The 20,521-nt window shown below is 39.6% G+C and overlaps 2 protein-coding genes across 3 annotated transcripts; both read right to left on the bottom strand.

Moving 5' to 3' along the window:
• Positions 1-348: 348 nt before the first annotated feature.
• ift38 (intraflagellar transport 38) lies at positions 349-7,301 on the bottom strand. Of its 2 annotated transcripts, none has more exons than XM_085433142.1 (13): positions 7,219-7,301; positions 6,659-6,726; positions 6,428-6,539; positions 6,155-6,239; positions 5,874-6,053; positions 3,043-3,138; positions 2,723-2,806; positions 2,489-2,622; positions 2,258-2,399; positions 2,036-2,108; positions 1,820-1,930; positions 1,519-1,568; positions 349-717 (listed from the first exon to the last, which is right to left on the bottom strand). In XM_085433142.1, exons 2-13 carry the CDS (start codon positions 6,678-6,680, stop codon positions 541-543), a joined length of 1,266 nt encoding a protein of 421 aa, XP_085289268.1. In that variant the 5' UTR covers positions 6,681-6,726; positions 7,219-7,301; the 3' UTR covers positions 349-540. The 2 variants fall into 2 exon arrangements, with proteins under 2 accessions (XP_085289268.1, XP_085289269.1); XM_085433143.1 differs by lacking the exon at positions 7,219-7,301 and adding an exon at positions 7,126-7,210.
• A 4,130-nt stretch (positions 7,302-11,431) lies between these two features.
• On the bottom strand, positions 11,432-20,134 carry slc5a5 (solute carrier family 5 member 5). Its single transcript, XM_085433141.1, has 15 exons — positions 19,680-20,134; positions 19,015-19,080; positions 18,785-18,836; positions 17,956-18,023; positions 17,367-17,521; positions 17,112-17,252; positions 15,918-16,047; positions 15,459-15,547; positions 15,003-15,115; positions 14,834-14,904; positions 14,377-14,463; positions 13,528-13,730; positions 13,332-13,429; positions 13,095-13,180; positions 11,432-11,642 (listed from the first exon to the last, which is right to left on the bottom strand). The coding sequence occupies exons 1-15, from the start codon at positions 20,043-20,045 to the stop codon at positions 11,538-11,540; spliced, it is 1,830 nt and encodes a 609-aa protein (XP_085289267.1). The 5' UTR covers positions 20,046-20,134; the 3' UTR covers positions 11,432-11,537.
• Between the last annotated feature and the right edge of the window lie 387 nt (positions 20,135-20,521).

The raw sequence follows: 20,521 nt of genomic DNA, 5'->3' as shown, positions 1-20,521 counted from the left end.
CAGGGTAAATGAGGTTTGTTTTTTAATCCACCTCACCACACTTTGCATCACTGTAGGTAATCAATGGACCTTACATACTTATATCAAGCACTGACTGCTGCAAATCTTCAGAATTGCAACAGTTTCTTTTTTTCTCCACCTTTCATTTATCCCTATATGTCTATTTTTTGTCATATTTTGAGCACATAAACTAAAAAAAACCTAAAAGATTCTTCACCACTAGTCAGTCATTTATTTAATGGCTACAGAGGTGTGAAAACTACTCAAATGTTGTGCCATATAAAGTATAAAATTTCAAAATATGGTTGACTCTCTCAGAGAATAATAAAATGTCACAACACACAGAGGACATGTTAAAATAAAATATTTAATATTTTATTATGACAAATATTTTACTCAAATATCAAAGAACATGAACTATATTGACAATTAAGTTTCAAAAACAGCACGCTGTGAAACAATAATGCATATTTCTTGGACGGTCTAACTAGAGCTGGAATAAAAACTAGCTGGAGCTCATCATGTGTGAGTGTTCTTTATTCAGAAGTCATTGTCACTTTCCTCAAGCAGGGGGGGCCTCATACCCCCTCTTGAGGGTCGAGGACCCCTGGATATGGGGTCCTCCAAGCTCTCGTCCTCCAAATCCTTGCTCTCCTCCTCCTCACCTTCGTCATCTTCCTCATCATCCTCGTCCACATCAATCTCACTATCTTCAGTCTGGGAACAGCAGTGAATAATGACCACAACAATTAGAGTCCAGTCCAATGCACGACTGAAAATATTTCCAACACAAAACGTGAAACCACAACAGAAATCGCTATGTTCATCAGAAAAGGGATTTGGGTGTGGGGGGGCATAACCACGTCCATGACTCGTTTAAAGGGAGCTCCTGCAGTACATGAAAAATCCACCCTGTAATCCAACTCAGAAACACCATCATAGTTAAAAAAATGAAATGGTTAAAATCTTCTCTGGATGAGAAACAGTTCTATGCCTGTAGCTACATCAGTGTACAATGAAATCACAAGACTGGTAATGGAAATAACAGAAATAAATGTTTAAAAAAGGGCTTTACAAAGGCTTTGGACCCACTTCTGCTTTTCTGTCTGGAGTAGCTTGAACATAATCATCAGGCTATGTCATGTGGGATATTCCCTACTGTATGAGGATTTGAGAATGGATTTTTCTTTTAGATGCACGAAGAGGAAAAGGGGAGTGAACTAGATCTTGGTCCGGCACAAACCTTTCCTTTCCGGTGTTTTTTCTTATGGGGGAATGATGTTCTGGAAACAGCTAAAAGGGCCTTAGATAACAAGTTGGAAACCGAAAACGGGGAAGAAACTGATCAGAGATTGAACAGGAGAATCAGCTAGAAATGACAGATAAAGGTTAAAGTGCAAGTCATGAGCAGTGAGCACCATCTGGGACACCTGCAAGCCAAAATCAACACAAAAGAACTCAAGTATAGCTCAGCAAAAGAGGAGAAAAAGAAACCAAGGAAGTTAAAAGATTACTAACCTCATCACTGTCACCACCCTGCATGTTCCCGATGAAACGTGCTCCTCTGCCTAAAGGAGGGACACAAGGAGGCAATGTTCAAGGAACGTGAAAGGTGTTGTTATTGCATGGCTTGATGTTCTTTGGTTTTTTGAGAACCAATCAGTGTCTACATTAAACACTGCAGCATGAATGTGTGTGATGTTTGATAGAAAGCACTTAGACACAGTAAACAACCAGACCATCTACTTAAATAATGGCTTCACTTTATGCAGGTGAGAACTGATCATAACATGGATGTGGCTATCCCCAGTCTGCATACCTGTCATGAGGCCATTTCGTGTGAGATGTGGCTTAGCGGGACGCAATTCCTCCATGTCACTGTCTGAACCTTCATCCTCGGGAACGTCTATGTCCGAGTCCTCGTCTTTCACTGTAGACGACATATCGTGTGAAAGTAGTGTGAAAAGTTATAGAAAGGTTTGGATGGGATTGTGCGACAGGTTTTTGTCTTTAACTCTGTGTTTGTTTATCTTACAGGAACTCTTCATCAGCTCCCTTTCCTCTTCTCTCAGTTTGCTCTGCATTAACCTCAGAGTGTTTTCAGCTTCCTGCAGCGGAGAAAGAAAATAACACAGACATAAAGTTTGCATGTGCATGACTGGGACAAATTGTATGAATGTTAGTCATACAATTTTATGGGACATTCATTTGTAGAACATTTGAGAAAAAATGCTTTGCATATTGTATATTCACGCACCTCAAACCTCTCCTGTTCCAGTCTGTGGTACTCATTAAGCTGAGACTCCAGAAAGGAGAGGTTTCTGAACTTCTCCACGTAGGTCTCATAGTGTTTCTGCAGATCTTCCTCGATCTTCTCGTATTCATCCATGAACGCTGGTCTAAGAGGTTAAGGAAGAACAATAACCTGTTTGTCTAAGTTTTGTTTAAAGACTTGTTTTTAGTTGAGGAGAGAAAACTTCATACCCACCTGACACTCTGCAGGGTCTGGAGCCTCTTCCGATTCCTCTCCAACTCCTGCTTCTTCTTTTCTATCTTGCCATCCAGAGTGGCCTCATCGGAAACAACGTTATTCAGCATGTCTTTGGTCTTATCCACACTTTTCTTTAACACAAAGACATAGCAACAAAGTCAGTATTACGGTACTTGGGAGGTATAAGCATGTCCCCTGTGAATTTTGAAATCTGCTACCAAAATTACAGACCAAAACCTCCTTGATGGCAGCTCTCAGGGCCTTTTCAGTCTCAATGATCTCCAGAGGTCTGGCAATGGCTGCACTTCTCATTTCCTGTGAGCAAAGTGAAAATAAAGACAGCAAAGTAAACCCCTGTGCTACTGAATGATGTCTTTCAAAGAGACAGCCCTATAATTGTACAACTACGTTCATCTGAAATTATATTTACTGTAAAAAAATTTAAAAAATGTTACTGAGCTCACCAGCACTCAGATTTGAACAGCTGAACATTAAAATGTTAGTTAAGTTAGTCACCGTTTCTTAAAATCATATCCATGTTTTCCCCTTACCCTTAAGTCCACCTCCTTCCCCAGTAAGTCATATAAGGATGCTCCTTTGGACGTGACCTCGGACGCCAGCTGCCGAGCTGCTTTAAGATCTGAAATCTAGAATAAAGACAACGTGAGAGCTAATCAGAAAGTTTTTTCCTCTACCAAGGATTTACTATAATATTGATTTTTAAAAATAAAAAATAACAAACACGTAGAAAAAGCTATCTCCATGTAAAAACAATGTTTTAAATGATATAAAGCAAAGATTAAAAAGTAAATAATATGGTTTGTGTAGATTAAAGATACCACCTGGTTATTGTACAGCTTGATTTATAGTCTTGTAGAGCACACACTGCAGAAACATCCTTGTTTCTATTTATACTTGTACTCTTGTTATTTTTGCGGGACGGTGCATAGGATGTGGGACGAAAAGCACAGGTTAAAGTGTTGGATATACATCTGTATACAGAGCTGTGCAAAAGCCACCCTTCATTTAAAAATATGCTTTATTACCAAGAAGCCAGCCCTTGTTAGGATTTTCAAAAGTGGTCTTGAGACCTTTATAACTAAGAGTCTGTCGCAAAATTTAATACAAAAAATGTCAAAGACAAAAACACTGTTTGACAGGCATAAAAAATGATTTTTGCAACAACAAAAGAACTATTAGTTGAAAATGTGCCATATCTAAGGAAACCAGGCCAACAGGCCTAAAAAAATAATTTAGGCCAAAAAAGGTGCACAGTGTCTGAAAGTTATGTCCTTAAGGAATAAAACAAAAGAAAATCCAGCAAAGACATGATACAAGACCTGAGACCTTTCAGTAATGCAGCTATCGTTTACCAAAGCTTCAGTAAGAAAAGGCTGAAGCATAACAAATTACACAAGACCTGCACTAAAAATTAGTGACAACACGTCTTATGAAGCGAATCACTGCCAATATGTTCAGGGGTTATGAGAGAGGTACAGCAGTGTCTACAGCCATGTGTAAAACACTGTAGAGGCTCTGTCATGGTTGGAGGCTGCATTTCAGCCAGTGGTGATGTGGATCTTGTCAATATTTATAGTAAAATGGGAACAGAAAAGAACCATCAGTTTTTGATCTGCCATGCAATACCATCTGGAAAGCATTTGATTGTCAGCGACTTCCTTTTTAGCATGGCAATGATTTCAAACACACTGCCAGTGTAGAAGAAAAACAGAGGAGCACTATCAGACATGAACTGACCTTCCCAGATCCCGTATCTCAACATTATTGAAGCAGTGTGGAATCATCTTGCCAGAAAACCTAAACAAAAGACAGCCAGCATCCAAAGCAGAGCTTTGAATGTCCTTTGAGGAGCTTGGAGAACTATTCTTGAATTTATGTCCCTGGATGGCCCGTCTCCTGCAGAGAGCTTTGTTGTTGATGTAGACAGCCTACAAAGTATGTGGTGCAACTAGTCTGTAGGCAATTCTTGTTTGTTCTGTTGTTGGTCCATCAGCCAGCAGTGGAGAAGAGTGAAGTTGTAACATAAAAAAATCTGAAGTGAAACCGAGTGTTGAAAACAATGAAACGTGTCCACTACAGCCTCTGTCTGTACTTCTCATACTATATATATTTTTTTAATATTTGAAGAGTTTTTTTTGCCGTTCTCACATTCCCTTTGAACCCTCCTGTTGCTTCCTTCCCTTTTCTCGCCAACTTGTCAGCCAGTCAGCATTCGACAGATACATAGGTCATTCGATCTTGGACTGCATAGGAGCACATCTACAGTAGACAAAAATCACTGTCTGTCAAAACAGAAATGTGGAAAAAGACAAGCACATTTACAGGACTACAAATTACACTTATTAGCCATGGATTGGCCCTCCCAGAGCCCAGACCTCAACATTATTGAAGCAGTGTGGGCTCGTCTGGACAGAAAACCAAACAAAAGACAGTGAACATTCAAAGAAAAACACTGAATGTCCTTCAAGAAGCCTGGAGAACTATTCCTGAGAATTACTCAGAAATGAGAAGAAAACTTGGCTAACGGAGTTCAGGCTGTGTTGAAGAATAAAAGGTGGTCACACAAAATTAAGCTTGTTAGAATTGTACAAAAAAGATTTTTGCACAGCACTGTATGTCAGAGCTGGATACAATTTAGTACTAAGACTCAATCTTAAGGAAAATTAAGACAATCTGTTGCTTCTAACATTAATTATTCAGTTTACGTCAAAACCTAAGTATCTATTGTCTTACATTTGTGTGCATGGTGATTCTATCACAATACTTTGCAGATGAACAGCTTGGAAAATGTTTGGAAGTGACTGCTGGTGAATAGAGTCTTAACCAGCCATGTCTGTGTCACCAATTCACAGTTGTTCCATTGTATAATAACAGAAACATAAACGCAAGTAAATGCAAAAAGCTCAATTTATCCTGCACTGAAGCACAAAAGGTAATGTAAAAACACAACCTACAGCCCTGTGCTGTTCATAAGATTAAAGCCATTTATTAGTGTTAGCCACATTAATTAGACAACGTGCTAACACTGACAATTTTATACTTGTTGTTGGGATCTGAATACACAGCATCCTCAGAACATTTAGTAGACTTTGCTCATCGCTGAGACATTTTACAGCTGCAGTTAGCAGAAGTGGCTCTGGTGAGGAAATAAGAATTGCTGTTTCATTCTGAAACACTGCATATATGGTGTTTGCTTTAATTTATCTTGGTTTCAAACACTTCCCCAAATTAAATGTCACCCAGTGCCCATTTTCTTTTTTAAATTCCACAGGAATGAGAGTCTCATAATGTAAATAAAGTATGTGACTGAGGATTTAGTAAAACTGGCATAACATTACACACAGCGTAGTTTGCACCTCACCCGAGAGCCAAGGTCAAACTTGAACTTGCTGTTGTCCTGCTCAACTTTGTCTCCCAGAGCCATCTGCTTGGTTTTCATAGCACTGTACAGGACTGAGGTGATCTTCAGCATCTCTTTCACTGCATAGCCGTCAGCCTGGTAGAGACGCTTAGTGTTCAGCTTGATGTGAGCCTTTGTTGCCTGGAACACAAGGAGACACTGTTTAAGATGCAGTAATAACAGACGTTCATTTGCCAAGAATAAACTCTACAGTCTATAAAAAACTTCCAAGAATACGTCACCATGAACTGGGCCACAGCCTTGATGAAGAATATCCTGTCAGCTTCTGTGTCCACATCAGTAGGAACATCACTCTGAGGTTCATATCTATAAGGATGAAAAGAATGAAAGGGTGCAAAAGGCAAAGAAAAGCAAAAATATATCACAGTATCCTCCACTAGAACCATGATGCTTTAACATGGCCGTGTCCAAATGCAGACAGAAAAATGTGGAGGACAGAACAGTGGCAGTATTATTTAGATAAACAATTTGACTTTTTTTAGGCTCAAGCATACCTCTTCACAAGCCATTTCAGGATTTCTGCCACAAGAGAGAAATTTGGAGTCCTGAAGTTCTCCATAGAGATCAAGCGAGGATATCCCAAGGCCCTCATCATTTCTGTGAAATCTGACACATAACATAAAACTCCAATTAACTTCTCACTCAGTTATCTTCTTAAAACAAACAAACAAACCAAAAAAGTGGTCACTACAAACAGCGAAGAGCAGACAGTAAACAACACTTACTTCTTAAATCTCGGAAAGACATTTTCAGCCGATTGCACTGTGCGCCAAAGCTTAGACCACTTTGTCCTCTAGCAGGAAAAAAGAAAGAGCATGTGTTAACAGCAGACGAGCTACCGACTGTGCACGTAGGTTTCTCTCCGAGACTGGCAGGTTTTCAGTGAGAATTTAGTGTTTGGGGTTTATTAAATTAGAGCTGACGTGATTATCATTCACGACATAAAACTTTGTGCATATCAGCAGATGCTAAAATACAGACTTCAGTCACTATTTTAAAAAACTGTAAAACCAACTGTGATAGAATCACCGACGATTTCCCCGCTGATTTGTATTCCCGCACAGGACACCGTATGTTATATGTGAACCCTAATCTTGGTTTAAGCAGCATGTTTATGACTACAAAGCATAGCTAGCTCGTAGCAGGATTTAAGTGAGTAGAAAGCTATCGCTTTTTGTAGTTTTTGGCTAACCTTAGGTTAATCAGTGAAAAGACAGTATATATATTTTCAACGATGAAGTTAGCTGTTATTAAACGTAACACGTTGTGTTTCGGGCATCATTACCTGTTCTAGTTGTTCCAAGCTAAGTGATCGGTGGCCGCTATGAGAGACGGTCTCTATGGAAACCAAAATCTTCTACGGAAGCTCAATACACTCAAAAATACTATCTGCGATAAAATAGCTTACGCAAACCGTGGGCGAGGGGGTGGGGACTTCACGGTGTGCATCACCAAGACTGTGCTGTACATATATATAAGTAGGAGTAGTGTACACTTGTTTTACACTACAATAAGTTTTTAAAAAGGTTTTTAATTTACACCTTTTATGAATATGTTTTCTATACTTTTATTATCTTTTTTTTTTTTACACTTATAAAATTTATGTTTCCCTCGCTGTTTGCAAAGGTTGCACAGGAACTAACCAACACAGTGACTGGGAAGAAAATGAAAAAAACCAAACTAAAAGAGGAATGTATAAACAAGAAACAATCACAGGGTATCAGAAAAAATATTCACATAGATTATTGGTTTAAAATGTGAAGAAGTTTTATATTTATACTCTGCTCTGTGGGCAATAGGATTGTTACCAGTGAGCAGGATTTTAAGAGTGTTCTACAATAATTCAAAGAAACCAAAATCATCATTGAAACGTTTCAGGATTTTTCTGTTCATGGGTTAGAAACATTCGAGTAGATGGGAGAAAACAAGACAGGATGTGTTACTTTCAAGGGGCCATATTTATTATATGCTGTTGTCATTCAACCCTAAGCCTTGATATTATGTCCAAGCACTGTAGGGACATCTGAGGTGTGCATTTCAGGTTGATGTCAAATCCACAATTCCACTCTATACAGTGTAGTTGTGTGCCATTGTGGCACAACTGTAAAAAATAAAGAAATAAATGGAAACTTTCTATGTTCTATTGTGAATAAAATGTGGGCTTATGAGATTTCCAAAATCATTGAATTCTACATTTTACACACTGTCCCAAAACATAAAACAAAGCAGATAATTTGCATGTTAATACCAAATCATTTGCCAAAAACATAAAAAGGTGGGTGTATTAAAAATATATCAAAGAAATACTTTGGTTAAAAGCAACTATTAATACCCAATTAAAAGTTTTTGAATAAAAGGTATATGGAAACAGGCACTGGAGAGAAGTGTTAATCATTTGGCAAAGAAAAGAACATTGTGGTTAGTAAAAACGACAGATTGGACTGGGAAGCACCCCCCATAGTTTAGGCTACATAACTGTAGTCATTGGATTTTTACATTATATCTGTAGAAACCTAAACTAAACTTTCAAATATAAAGTGGAAAGCACAGTATTTGCATCTTTAGTTGAACGTAAAGCAGCACAAGATGGAAAAAGTCAAATAAAATGCTTCAGAATTATCATTTGAATAAAAAGTCTTATTGAAATGTGGAAGAGTGCATTTTTCCTGCATTTGTGTGAAGTGTGCAATGCAGAGGTAGTTGTTTCCAGTCAGGAATGTTTTCCAGTTCTTGGTTCAGAGAGTGGCAGCACGGTGGCACGGTGGTTAGCACTGTTGCCGCACAGCAAGAAGGTCCTGAGTTCAATTCCATCATCAGGCCGGGGTCTTTCTGTGTGGAGTTTGCATGTTCTCCCCGTGTTTGCGTGGGTTCTCTCCGGGTACTCCGGCTTCCTCCCACCGTCCAAAGACATGCAACTTGTGGGGATAGGTTAATTGGATAATCCAAATTGCCACTAGGTGTGAATGTGAGTGCGAATGGTTGTCTGTCCCTATGTGTTAGCCCTGCGACAGACTGGCGACCTGTCCAGGGTGTACCCTGCCTCTCGCCCTATGACAGCTGGGATAGGCTCCAGTGCCCCCCGCGACCCTGAAAAGGATAAGCGGAAGCGAATGGATGGTTCAGAGAGTGTTTCCTTGTTGGAGAGTGTGCGTGGGAGGGGTAGAATCCAATCTGTCTTCCTATACTTCTTGGTGATTCTGCTGGCTGGGAGCCGGGAGGGAAGAGAGTTCAGCAGTCTCACAGCCTGGTGGATGAAGCTGTTGGTGAGCCTGGTAGTGTGGGAGCGGAGACTTCTGTATCTCTTTCCAGAGGGCAGGAGGCTGAACAGACAGTGCGCGGGGTGGGTTGCATCGTTGACAATTGTGATGGCTTTGCGGGTGAGGCGAGTGGTGTAAATGTCTTGCAGGGAGGGGAGTGGGAGTGCTTTCTTGGCCAGTGATGCTGTGTTGGTGGTCCAAGAGAGGTCCTCACTGATGTGCATACCGACAGACAGATTGTTCGTTTTTTCTGCAGGGTGCGTTATCATTATCTGTGGATGTGTAATATTTTTCTTCTTCTGACTAAAGTTTAACATGCTGAAAATCTAATCAAACATCACTTTAGTCTTTAGTGAAACACCAAAAAAGATAGAAAACGTGTATCAGCAAGGGCATTCAGGACAGTGCAGTGGAGGGAACCAATCTGAGATTAGAGCAAGCCTCTTCCAGAAGAGGGCAGTAGTGAGATTCAAAGACGCTAGCTGGCCGCTAAACCCCCAGAAGAAGAAAGAGACGCAGAGCATGATGGAGCAGACCGGCGAGGCCCATCATAACAAGAACAACTCGTCTGGCAATGAACTTCCAGCCTGCGGCCTCCACAGTAAGCGCCTGAAAGAGCTGGAGAATGCCGCCCTGCAGACCACTTTAATATCACGGATGGAGACCGAATCGGGGGCGGACGGCGGGAGCTGGACAGAGCAGGAGTCCGGGGAAGGCGAGCAGTCGAACGTCTTGTCCTTGAACCACCGGTCCGGCCCTCCGCAGCAGCCTGGCGCGGATACCGAAACCGAGGAAGCGGAGCCGGATAGAAACGTGGCCAAGGAGCGGGTCGAAGAGGAAAGGACGCTGACGGACCATTTGAATAAACGACTCCTTTCGTCGTTTCTGGAAAAGCTTAACGAACGGGACCTGGCGCTTCCCGGTGTGCAGCGCCTGGACTGTGCTGTAGCCGACGAGGACTCTAACAGGGCCGCCGATGAGTGGTGAAGAAACCCAGTAGCTCATGCGACAACATGGAGGCGTTTGAGGGATTCAGGACAAACGTGCACGGAAGCACAACCTCACCGCTTTAAAGACTGAACTCCACAGTCATTCCTGCCAGCTTATCGGAGTGTGACGAAATATGTTTACTTTTGTAAGGCCACCATGGATGAAAGGTTGATTTAAAATGCAATAAATGAAATTACTGTGTTATAAGCACTTTCGTTCTCATTTATTTGTGTGTAGTTGGCAGCCATGATGGATGCAGTCATGCGTGTGTGTGGGTGGTTTTGCTTTTCTGCATTTTTTTAGTGACTGTAAATGATCAGCAGGGGTCATCATACACAAAACAATCCTCTTCAGCCTGTTTCTTACATTCGTCTCATTTTTGAGACTAAAGTTTATTCATTTAGTTGTATATTTATTGCACGCAAGATTCCAGAGGGACACATCTCACAATAAATATCACTGTTCGTGTCAATACCACGACCCAATAAATACCCAGCAATAACAGTTCACTTTCTGTCAGGAGACTTTAGGTGTGAATGCAGTCACAGGTGTTGTGGTGTAGAATTTTGTTTTATCTGCTGTGTATTTAGGGTGAAGTGTGAAACTGACAGTACAAAGAGGGTGTTCTGTGTTGTGCTAATGGGGTGTGTTTGTAATGTTGCATGGCAGCAGAAAACAAGTGCAGCATAATGAAATAAAGCTGAACTCCAACCTCTGAGGGGACTGAACTGAACAATAGCTTGTTTTACCCCTTTATTTTTCTTGTTTACACACATGGGGTTACTTTTGCTTCGAAGGTTTTCTTTTTATTTCTCAGATGTCTTTTTGTATAATTGTGTAAAATTGATCTTAGCCACTGAGCCATTGATCTTTGTTTATTTAGAGGTACACCTGCAGTCCACAGTTAAGTAGAAAGTCATAACTGGTACATTATTAAAGGGAAAAATCCCCTCATTCTTTAGGAGGAAGTTTTAGGCTCATTCGAGCAGATGTTAAATGATTGCTGAATGAGGAAGCAAGGGTTGAATTACAGTTTAAGCATATCCCGTGTACCTGCCCACATGTCGGTTAATGCTGGTTGAAGTGCAGGTGTGCATTGTTAGGAATATGGAACATACCAGAATGAGAGTTCCCATGAAAGAGCCTTTCATCACCTCTGATAGTCTGCACTTATAGTTTCTTGGCACAGGTGTAACTTAAAATATGAGGCAGACTTAGAACCAAAATATATAGAGAGAAACACTTTGAAAATGAAAACAACACCTAAATTTATTAGTGCCGATAGAGAGAAGATAGCACCGTGATGTGTTCCAGTGGGATCAGTAGTCTTCTAACAGCTATAGACTGTGCAGTGACTTTATTTTCTGCTGTCTCTTTGGTCTCCTTCCCCTTCCCCTGCATCCTGCTTGTTCATTGTCATCAAAGACACACACTGTAGTTCTTCTGACACTTTGTCTCCCTCCTGAAAACAAAACAGAACCACAGTTAGAGAAAAAGTTTAAAAATAAAGCAAGAGACTGACACAAATCTACAATAATACCTTCTTTATGCACTAACTTTGTTACACCTATTCAACTGCTTTTAACTAATGTATAATCAATCAGGTAGCAGCAGCTCAATGCATTTAGGAATGTAAGCACAGTTAAGACGACCTGCTAAAATTCAAAACAAGAATAGGAAAGAAAAATGTTGTAGTGTCAGGTGGTGTATTTCAGAAACTACTGATTTGCTGGGATTTTCCCCACACAACAAGCTCCAAAGTTTACAGACAATGGTCTGAGAAAGAGTTCCCCCAGTTCCCTGGGGGAAAATGCTTTGATGATGTCAGAGGTCAAAGGAGAATGGCTGGCTGCTTTCAGCTGATAGGAAAGTGACAGCAACGCAAATATCAGTTGCTACAACTAAGATTTGCAGAAGAGCATCTTTCAAAGCACAACACAGCAGGAGAAGACCACAATGAATACCTCTATTCCTGTCAGCATAGAACAGGAAACAGCCTGTAAATTTGCCCACCAAGCTTAGGCAATAGAAGATTAAGAACAACATTCTGCAACGTTCAGATTTTAGGATCAGAATTTGGTGTAAACAACATGAAAGAATGGATTCATCCTGCTTTGTACTGACAGTTCAGACTTGGCGTGTAATGGTGTAAGGACAAGAATATTCTTGTCATGTTTTGGGCCACTTATTACCAACAGAGCAACGTCTAATCCCCACAGCCAGCCAGAGTATCGTTGCTGATCACACTGATTTCTTGAATGTGACAGTGAGTTCACTGTACTCCAATGGCCTCTACTGTTATAAACATAGAATAAAGCACCTTTGGGATGTGGTGGAAGGGAAGATTTGCAGCGAATAATCTGCAGCAGCTGTGTGATGCTGTCACATCAATATGGACCAAAATTTCTGAGGAATGTTTCCAACACTTTACTGAATCTGTGTCATAAAGAATTAAGGCTACTGTGATAAAAAAAAAAACAAAAAAAAAACTGACCTAGTACTTCCAAGGTGTAGCTAACAAAATGGCTGATGAGTACACACTTAAAATAAGGGAAAGTGAAAACTTCTTGGACAAGAAATCTTTAACAGACTGATCATAATTTCTGTGTTTACACTAACACCATATTCCATATTCCACTTTGAAGTCACGTGTTGAGTTATAAAGCAATAATTACCTTTTAAAACAGATTAATTAATAAATTCATTTTCTTTTGTACATTTTCCCATGGAAATAAGACAAATGTAATACATGTAAACATAACTGACATCTGAGTGGGAAAAAATATCCTTTGAGCCCCCTTCACGTGTTCTAACAGTATTTAGAGCTGCTGTGCACAGTCCATAGTCCTGGTTGTGCACAAGGACTATGGAAAGTACAGTCATTGACTGTGCAGGACAGTCATACAGGACTTACTCTGTTTTTAGGGGAACCCTCCACTTTCTTCTTTTTCAGGTCCCACCATAACAAACCTTCTTTAATGTTCTCCCTCTTTGTTGGGCCTGTGTTGAGAGAAAAAGAATGGCGTAATATGTTTTAAATGCACTGTTTGATTGCTTTGGCATATCTGAAGCGTGTGCACTTTTATTATCTTGAAATCAAATAAAAGCACTGTGAATCAGCAGTTTTACAAACACAATAACAGCTTTTTACCTGTTGCGTAGCTCACAATTACACCGACAAGTACAACTGAACTAGTTGCCATGGCACCGAAGTAGAGGTAGGACATGGAGTAGAAGTTTAACAGGCCCCTAGTTTTGGGAAAAACAGGATAACAACTATTATTATTACTATTATTATTATTATTATAAACTAGCATGTACGTTTAAGCCTCACTGAACTCACTGACCCCTGGTTATTGGGGTGAAGCCGGGTGGAGACAGAGTGCTGGTCTTCGATAGCTATGCTACTCTGGGTGGTGTTTATGGATTCACAGGAACCTGCTAAGCTGGGCAGGACACCCATGGTCTCCTCACTGGGTGGATACAGAGTTGAACCTACAGCTAGCCACATAGAGACAAGGAAGCCAGCTAATATCCCCGTGAATGCCCCCTGAAACACAGATAAAGCAAATGAGCATCCATGGCCAGCTGGTTTCTAAAATGTTTACCTGTAGCACAGTGTCGCTGTGAAAAACAGTAATGGCCCATGTGAGGTAACACACACTCCACGTAAGTGGGACCTCCTTAAATGTAAGGAATTCAGAAAGTAAATATGTGCACTGATAAATTTCCAGGGAAAGTTGTCTGGCTAACAGAACAATATCAAGGTGCTGTGTCAAGAGCGATGAGTGTGAACTGCTTTTTAACTGTTTCACTATTAAACTAGAGCTCACAAAGTTACTGCTTTAAAATGTTTTATGTGACGTGTCCGAACAAAGGAGTGGTGTTAACAGTAACACAGATTCATCATGGATCTGTGACTAACACCCAAGTCTTCCTTAATAGATAAGATAGATGTCTACATTAATACATGGCAAACATTCAAGTTAATAATTGTTATATTTTCAAGAAATACATTTCAAAATTTCCATCGAGTATTATGCAATTTAGTTTGAGACATTCTCCTGATATTTTTAGATTAAAGAGAATACAATTCAGGCCATTGTTTAAGTCGTTTGGCTTTTACCTGTGAATTTAATCTAAGTACATGTGCTTCTTGGAAGTATTTGTAGATCATTTCTTTACCAGTCACTCACCAGTCTGTTTGCTGCTGGGAAAAATATTCCCAAAATAAACACTCCAAGTAATGGGCCGCTGACCACACCCATGACAGTAAATGATCCCTAAAGAGGGAAGATAAATGGTACGTTCGAAAATCAACCCAAAAAACTTTGTTACAGAGTATAGTATAAATCTTATCTGTAATTAGTTATTCAGGTCAAAAATGTAACTGTCTTATATCTCTTACATATGCACTGCATGCCTGAATTACGGTGCCCATGTGAGAAAAGTGCATCTAACATTTCTGAAGTTTCAAAATACCTCCTGCTGTGTGTGGCATATCTGAAACTGCAACTTTTACACAGTCTTCCAACATTATCTGGGTTTCATGTATGACAACAACAATAGTTGTATAACAACAACTATTGTTTTATCATTTTTGTTAAAAATTGCAAAAATCTTTGGTAAAATGATTGATTATGATATTGTTACCTGAAGAACTCCCCAGTTCACTAGGGAGGAGAGTGCAGCCACCAAGATACAACCACCACCATACAGGAGTGCTTAGAGAAAAGGTTCAAAATGCATTATTGCCGAATATGACTTATTCTAAGAATCTGGGACTAAAACATTACAGCAGTAAGTGGTATAGTCAGCCTACACAGTCCTCTGGAAACCAGCATCAGTTTCTTCTGTGTCATGTGAAGCAGATAGGGGTGCAGGATATCCTCAATCGTCACCGCAGCCATGGCATTGATGCTTGTGGAAGCCGTACTGTTAAAAAGAGGCTTGATTAACATTAATCTCATAGCGGCAGCTCATTATTTGATGGTTCTTTCTTGTGCATAAAAATGTGTAATATATATGTATACAGTATGTAAAAGATGTAACATGCATATGATGAATGTTAGATGTTAACAGAGGATATGTAGTTTAGTCTGATATTTCCTCACATTCACTTGAAGACTGAAGAGTTTTCTGTCTTTAAACCTCAAATAGCCTTAAACCATCACACAAGTTACGAAATGTCTCAAGCGAAGTTATTTATGCTGGCTCCTTGTAATGTGAGGGACATACCTGCTTCAGGTAAGGTTTAAAGAAACGTAGATTTGGATACCTCAAAGTCCCGCTGTATGCACAGGCGAGGAAAAGACCTGGGAAGCCCGGGTAATTTTGGAATATGTCCAGCACAAAGTACGGCATAAGCTTCATCAGATGCATAAAGAGTAAAAAAAACAAAAAAAACCCCAACAATAAACAGGTACATACTGGCATGTAACATACGAGCATACCAAAACACACTAGTTATTAGTGGTATTCAGTCTTGGCCACATAAAGGCCCTGCTGAGATAATAGAAATGTCCGTATTTGTTTGTTTGTTTTTTTCCTTGTACAATATGGATATTTACTGTATACCTCAATATGCAACTAAGTAAAATATTCCATTTAGCCATTAGCCTAATTTAACAATAAAATGAGTTTAGCTAAGAACAAATGTCTGCATCTCAAGAAACATCTTAAAACTGACTCATTAAATATTTCGTTGCTCAGTACAAAATGAAAGTAATCTGATTACCAGGTCAGGTTTAGAAATCCTCCCAGACTTCAGTGGATCACACGTGTTGTAAAAAGCAAACATGACGATGCCACAGGTTGCTGCACTGCTCACAATGAGGCACAGACCCACTTGGTTCACAAACAGTGCCCTGAAAATGAAACCAAACATGATGACTGTTTCCACTTCCTACTTACTGGTGTGGGAAAAGTGAAAAACTGTTATTATAAATTTTAATCTAAAACTTGAATTAGATATCCATCTATGCTTGGAAGTAAATTTACATTACAAAGAATTGCTGGTTAATATATGGAGATGTTCATTGTCATAATAACACATTCCTTCTTAAGTGTAATCAGTATATGTACATGCAAATATCATAATTAAAAAACCCAAATCGATGGATATGTAATGTCTGTAGGACAACAATGCTTTATAATATCAAGTGCCTATTAAGAAGAACTAGTGCCTGAACTATCAGACCTGGACAGTCCTCTCACTTTGAGAAAACATGAATGAGGACCACAATAGCAGACACCTGGAAAATAATGATACTGTCCTGAGGGAGTCACTGTGAAACAATCTACCTTGCATCCATAATTAAATGACAAAAGTCTTCTTATTAAAGCTATTTTAAACCATTAGATAAACAAAGATGTCAGAGCTTTCATGAGGATTTTAGAAGACGAGGCTATTCAGTCCAAAGTTGGAGAGTTTTGAAAAATCAGAAACAGGGAAATGGCACAAAAGCAGTCAGAGAATAGCACATTTAAAAAGATGAACGACAGCAGAGTAATGATGCAAACTGTAGAGCCACAACAATGTTTGATGCAACATATTTTGAGACAATGTATACATGGCTACAATAGCATCTATGGTCAGCCCATAGCACCAACAGTAAACTGGCCTCAGACTGGCAACTTTTAGGCTACAGGTCCATTTTGTTAATCTGTGTGTGTGAGACAACCATGTTGGGGACATCCCCTCTGACTGACATCATGCAGAGCCAGTCTGAAGCCTGAGCTCTTGGCTCATGGGGTTAGTTAAACACATGCTGACCTTATTATTTGAAACTCTGACCTCTTCCTTGTCTTGTCGCATGGCTTTTCAGTGGTTGGTTACGTTTCAGCTATTATAACTGAAACATAATCAGATTTCATGGATACTATGCTTGTGTCATAGTCTGTCTGTTTCAGCATGTAGGTGTTCACTCACCACTGGGCCGCTCTCTCTGATCGACAGGAGATGTATCGCTGGACTTGTGCTTGGTTCACTCCGTACATGGACAGCCAAACCAATGCACCCCCAACAGAGAGGCTCCAGAATGTGTAGCGATGCCGTGGGTCAAAGCTAAAACTGTGGAAGATCCAAGTAGCATTTGCAGTGACTTGTTCAGTCTTTTTGTATCAAGATGTAGTCGCACACTAATGTACATTTATAAAGACATTCATAATTAAAAATGTTTTTTACTCATTAAAATTAATGCGTGATCCATTGTTTGCAATCCTCAGTACTTGTGCCGGACCACCAACCAGGACTGTGCCATGGATGTAAATGGCCACAAAGCCCAACAACATGACAATGATCTGGAATACATCAGTCCAGATCACAGCTTTTATTCCACCCTATACAGAGATGAGAGGAGACAGAAACAGAGCATGAGACAAATGTTTGCACCTTAATAACTTTGTGTACGGAGTTAAAACTTAATACAAAACCTGAAACACGATGTCAGCTGAATGTTTGTGTTTTAATCTCTGATTTAAGTTTACTGCTCTGTGTTAGATATACAGTAACAGCATTTTTATTCTCAGAGAAGTCTGAGGTTAAAAGACATTTACCACGAGAAAAAACATCCCCCAAAACCAAAATAATCTGCTAGTTTTATCTAGACAACTTAGTTTACATTTTATTTTTGTTTAGGCATCTTATTTTGAAATACATCCTGCACAAATGAGCCAACAAGGCATTTTTAAATGAACACTGAACTCTGAAACAGGTGGTGGTCTGATGCTGCATGCTTACTTGTTTGATGAGAATATTAAAGCAGTCTTCTTACCAGTGTGGTGTACAAGGTGCAGATGAGCCCAGTAGAAAATAGGGATGCCCATATGTTGAGTCCAGTAGCTACAAAAACAGTGAATGAAACAACAGCTTTATTTGTAAACTACAAGAACCAGTCATTAATAATGTGTGAAAACCATCCACAAATTTATGGTAAAAAAGTAAAAATTATTTCTGGTACTAATTCAATTCAAGTTATTTTATTTATACAGCGCCAAATCACAACAACAGTTGCCTCAAGGCGCTTTATATTGTAAGGTAGACCCTACAATAATACATACAGAGAAAAACCCAACAATCATATGAGCAAGCACTTTGGCAACAGTGGGAAGGAAAAACTCCCTTTTAACAGGAAGAAACCTCCGGCAGAACCAGGCTCAGGGAGGGGCGGGGCCATCTCCCACGACCGGGGAGAGAGAAAGAAGACAGTACTAAAGAACTAAAGTACTAAAAGACGGTACTAAATATCATACATACAGTAATTAAATTTGCCTTCTTGAGTTTTGAGCAAAGATACTTAATTAAAAAGTTTCATAAAAAGTCAGTGCAGCAGGTCTTAGTGTCAGGTTTAATGTCACCCTTTCCTATCACTGTTCAGATATTTCTTATCACTGTTTAAACATTCATTTTTGTAACACATATTTCCCTTAAATTTATTCCACACATCCTCTTCTCAGAAATAAACGGTTTAGCTGAGTCAACACTGATAAGGAGCAAAACGTCTGGTGCTATAAATACACACGTGTTCTCCAGTATGACAAATAAGTGTCAAATAAATGAAAATATCCTATGAAAACAGAGGACCATGTTTAGACCTCACCTACCTTGATTCAGAATTAAAGCTGGCGCGTAGATGACAATCCCTGTGTAAAGCAGCTGTGAGAGAGGAAATTCAAGCAAAGCAGCAAAAAGGTGATAAACACTGGGTTAAAGGATTGAAGCCACTAGGTTTGCCTGAAGATGAATAAATATGAGAAGAATTTGAAAATAAAAAATGTCTTTGTGAGCTCCAAATTCTTCAATCCAACAGAGAACATTACATTGTCTGTCTTACCGTGGCAACGAGAAACTGAATGCTCCCCAGCAGCTGCATCCCTCTGCCAAATCTCATCCTCAGATACTGTGACAGGCAGATGGTCGGTGTTATAACCTCATCCTTCTTCACCCCCTATATTCACCATGTTTGAAGGACTACAGGCACCTTTCAACACTTGGTCAGATAAATTCTATTACTTCGCTGTTGATAAATACATTGTCATGTTTCGTTAATAAAAATCCTCAAATCAAACTATTTTTATTATATTGTTCTAAAATTAGCAGCCACTCAATCATCAGTGGCAAATAAAATTATTGCTCCTGTTACTTTGATAATTGCACAATGTAATGCATATTTATAAACTTTTGAATTTGTTAATTTTTATTTGTTAATCATTGCAATGAGGTCATATGAAATATAAGAAATATGTGATTTAATTTAAAAAAAAAAACATACAAAATTTGCAATTCACAATGAAAGTTTGTTATATAGACATGTGACATGCAAGGGATATTTCCATAGCAATTTATCTTAGTGTGAAAGGGTTTCGCAGAATTATGTTACATAGAATCATCTAAATATAATTATGTGCATCATGAATGAATTAAAACAATTCAGAAGACTGAAATATACTCATTTCCTTCATAAAATAAATGAGGCAATGACTATTAGGTCATTAGAACCTGATTGGTGCTGGTGATGCCCAGTCGAAAGAAAACCGGCAGGAACAGGTAAGCTGTCAGCAAGGAGTTGATGCTTTGTCCGAGGCACATGTAGAGGAATTTGAAGCCATAGCGAAAACCTTCAGAAGGAACACCCAGAACCTGGACTGCTGACATGAAGCTGGCACAGAGAGACAAGCCAACAGGAATCGCTGGCAAGCTCCGGCCCCCAGTGAAGAAGTCGTCAGCAGTTGCTTCTCTTGGCCTTTTCTTCAGGGCCTGGAAAAGTCCTATCGCCACAGAAACCAATAACATGGCAGCAAAGACTGCATAGTCAGCCAAAACAAAACCTGGTCCGGATGGCTCACTAGCAGACTGGCCTTCCATTATTGAGTTTGATAATCTCAGCCCTCTAGATTTCTCCACAGTCAGGATGTTTGGTGAATCTGTCAGCGGGAATTACATCCAATTAGTAACCAAACAACTCCTGAAGTTTGAAAAAGTCATTTTAAATTCATATTAATGTATTTTAAATATAAACACTGTGAGAATTCTTAAAGTCAACTAAATGCAACATTTTTGAAAACTGATTTGGGCGGCATGGTGGCAGCGCTGTTACCTCACAGCAAGAAGTTTCCTACGTTCAAATTCATAATCTGGCTGCTGCCTTTCACTGTAGAGCTTTTGTGTTTGTCATGTGTTTCTGTGTGTCTGCTTGGGATTTCTCCAGGTAGTCTGGTTTCCTCCTACAGTCTAACACTTGCAGTTAGTGGGCCGGGCATAATTGGTAATTCTAAATTGGCCACAGGTGTGAATTCTCTATTAGCCCTAACAGAAATGCAAGCTGTGCAGGACCTGGCCCC

Source organism: Copadichromis virginalis, linkage group LG15 (genome assembly GCF_057382275.1).
Source record: "Copadichromis virginalis isolate Kocher_CV1m ecotype Utaka linkage group LG15, C_Virginalis_male_GT1.1, whole genome shotgun sequence".
Taxonomy (NCBI): domain Eukaryota; kingdom Metazoa; phylum Chordata; class Actinopteri; order Cichliformes; family Cichlidae; genus Copadichromis; species Copadichromis virginalis.
This window is presented reverse-complemented; position numbering and strand designations above follow the sequence as displayed.

Bases quoted from the DNA above. Each gene is read 5' to 3' on its own strand.
- slc5a5 (XM_085433141.1), bottom strand. From the start codon at position 20,045: ATGGAAGGCCAGTCTGCTAGTGAGCCATCCGGACCAGGTTTTGTTTTG. The intron at 18,837-19,014 runs GTAAGACAGACA...CCTCTCTCACAG, and splicing joins TTCAGTTTCTCGTTGCCACG to CTGCTTTACACAGGGATTGT. The intron at 17,522-17,955 runs GTAAGAAGACTG...ATCTCTGTATAG, and splicing joins GCACCTTGTACACCACACTG to GGTGGAATAAAAGCTGTGAT.
- ift38 (XM_085433142.1), bottom strand. From the start codon at position 6,680: ATGTCTTTCCGAGATTTAAGAA. The intron at 6,540-6,658 runs GTAAGTGTTGTT...GTTATGTGTCAG, and splicing joins GTCTTTCCGAGATTTAAGAA to ATTTCACAGAAATGATGAGG. The intron at 2,400-2,488 runs GTGGGTATGAAG...TTAACCTCTTAG, and splicing joins CAGACCCTGCAGAGTGTCAG to ACCAGCGTTCATGGATGAAT.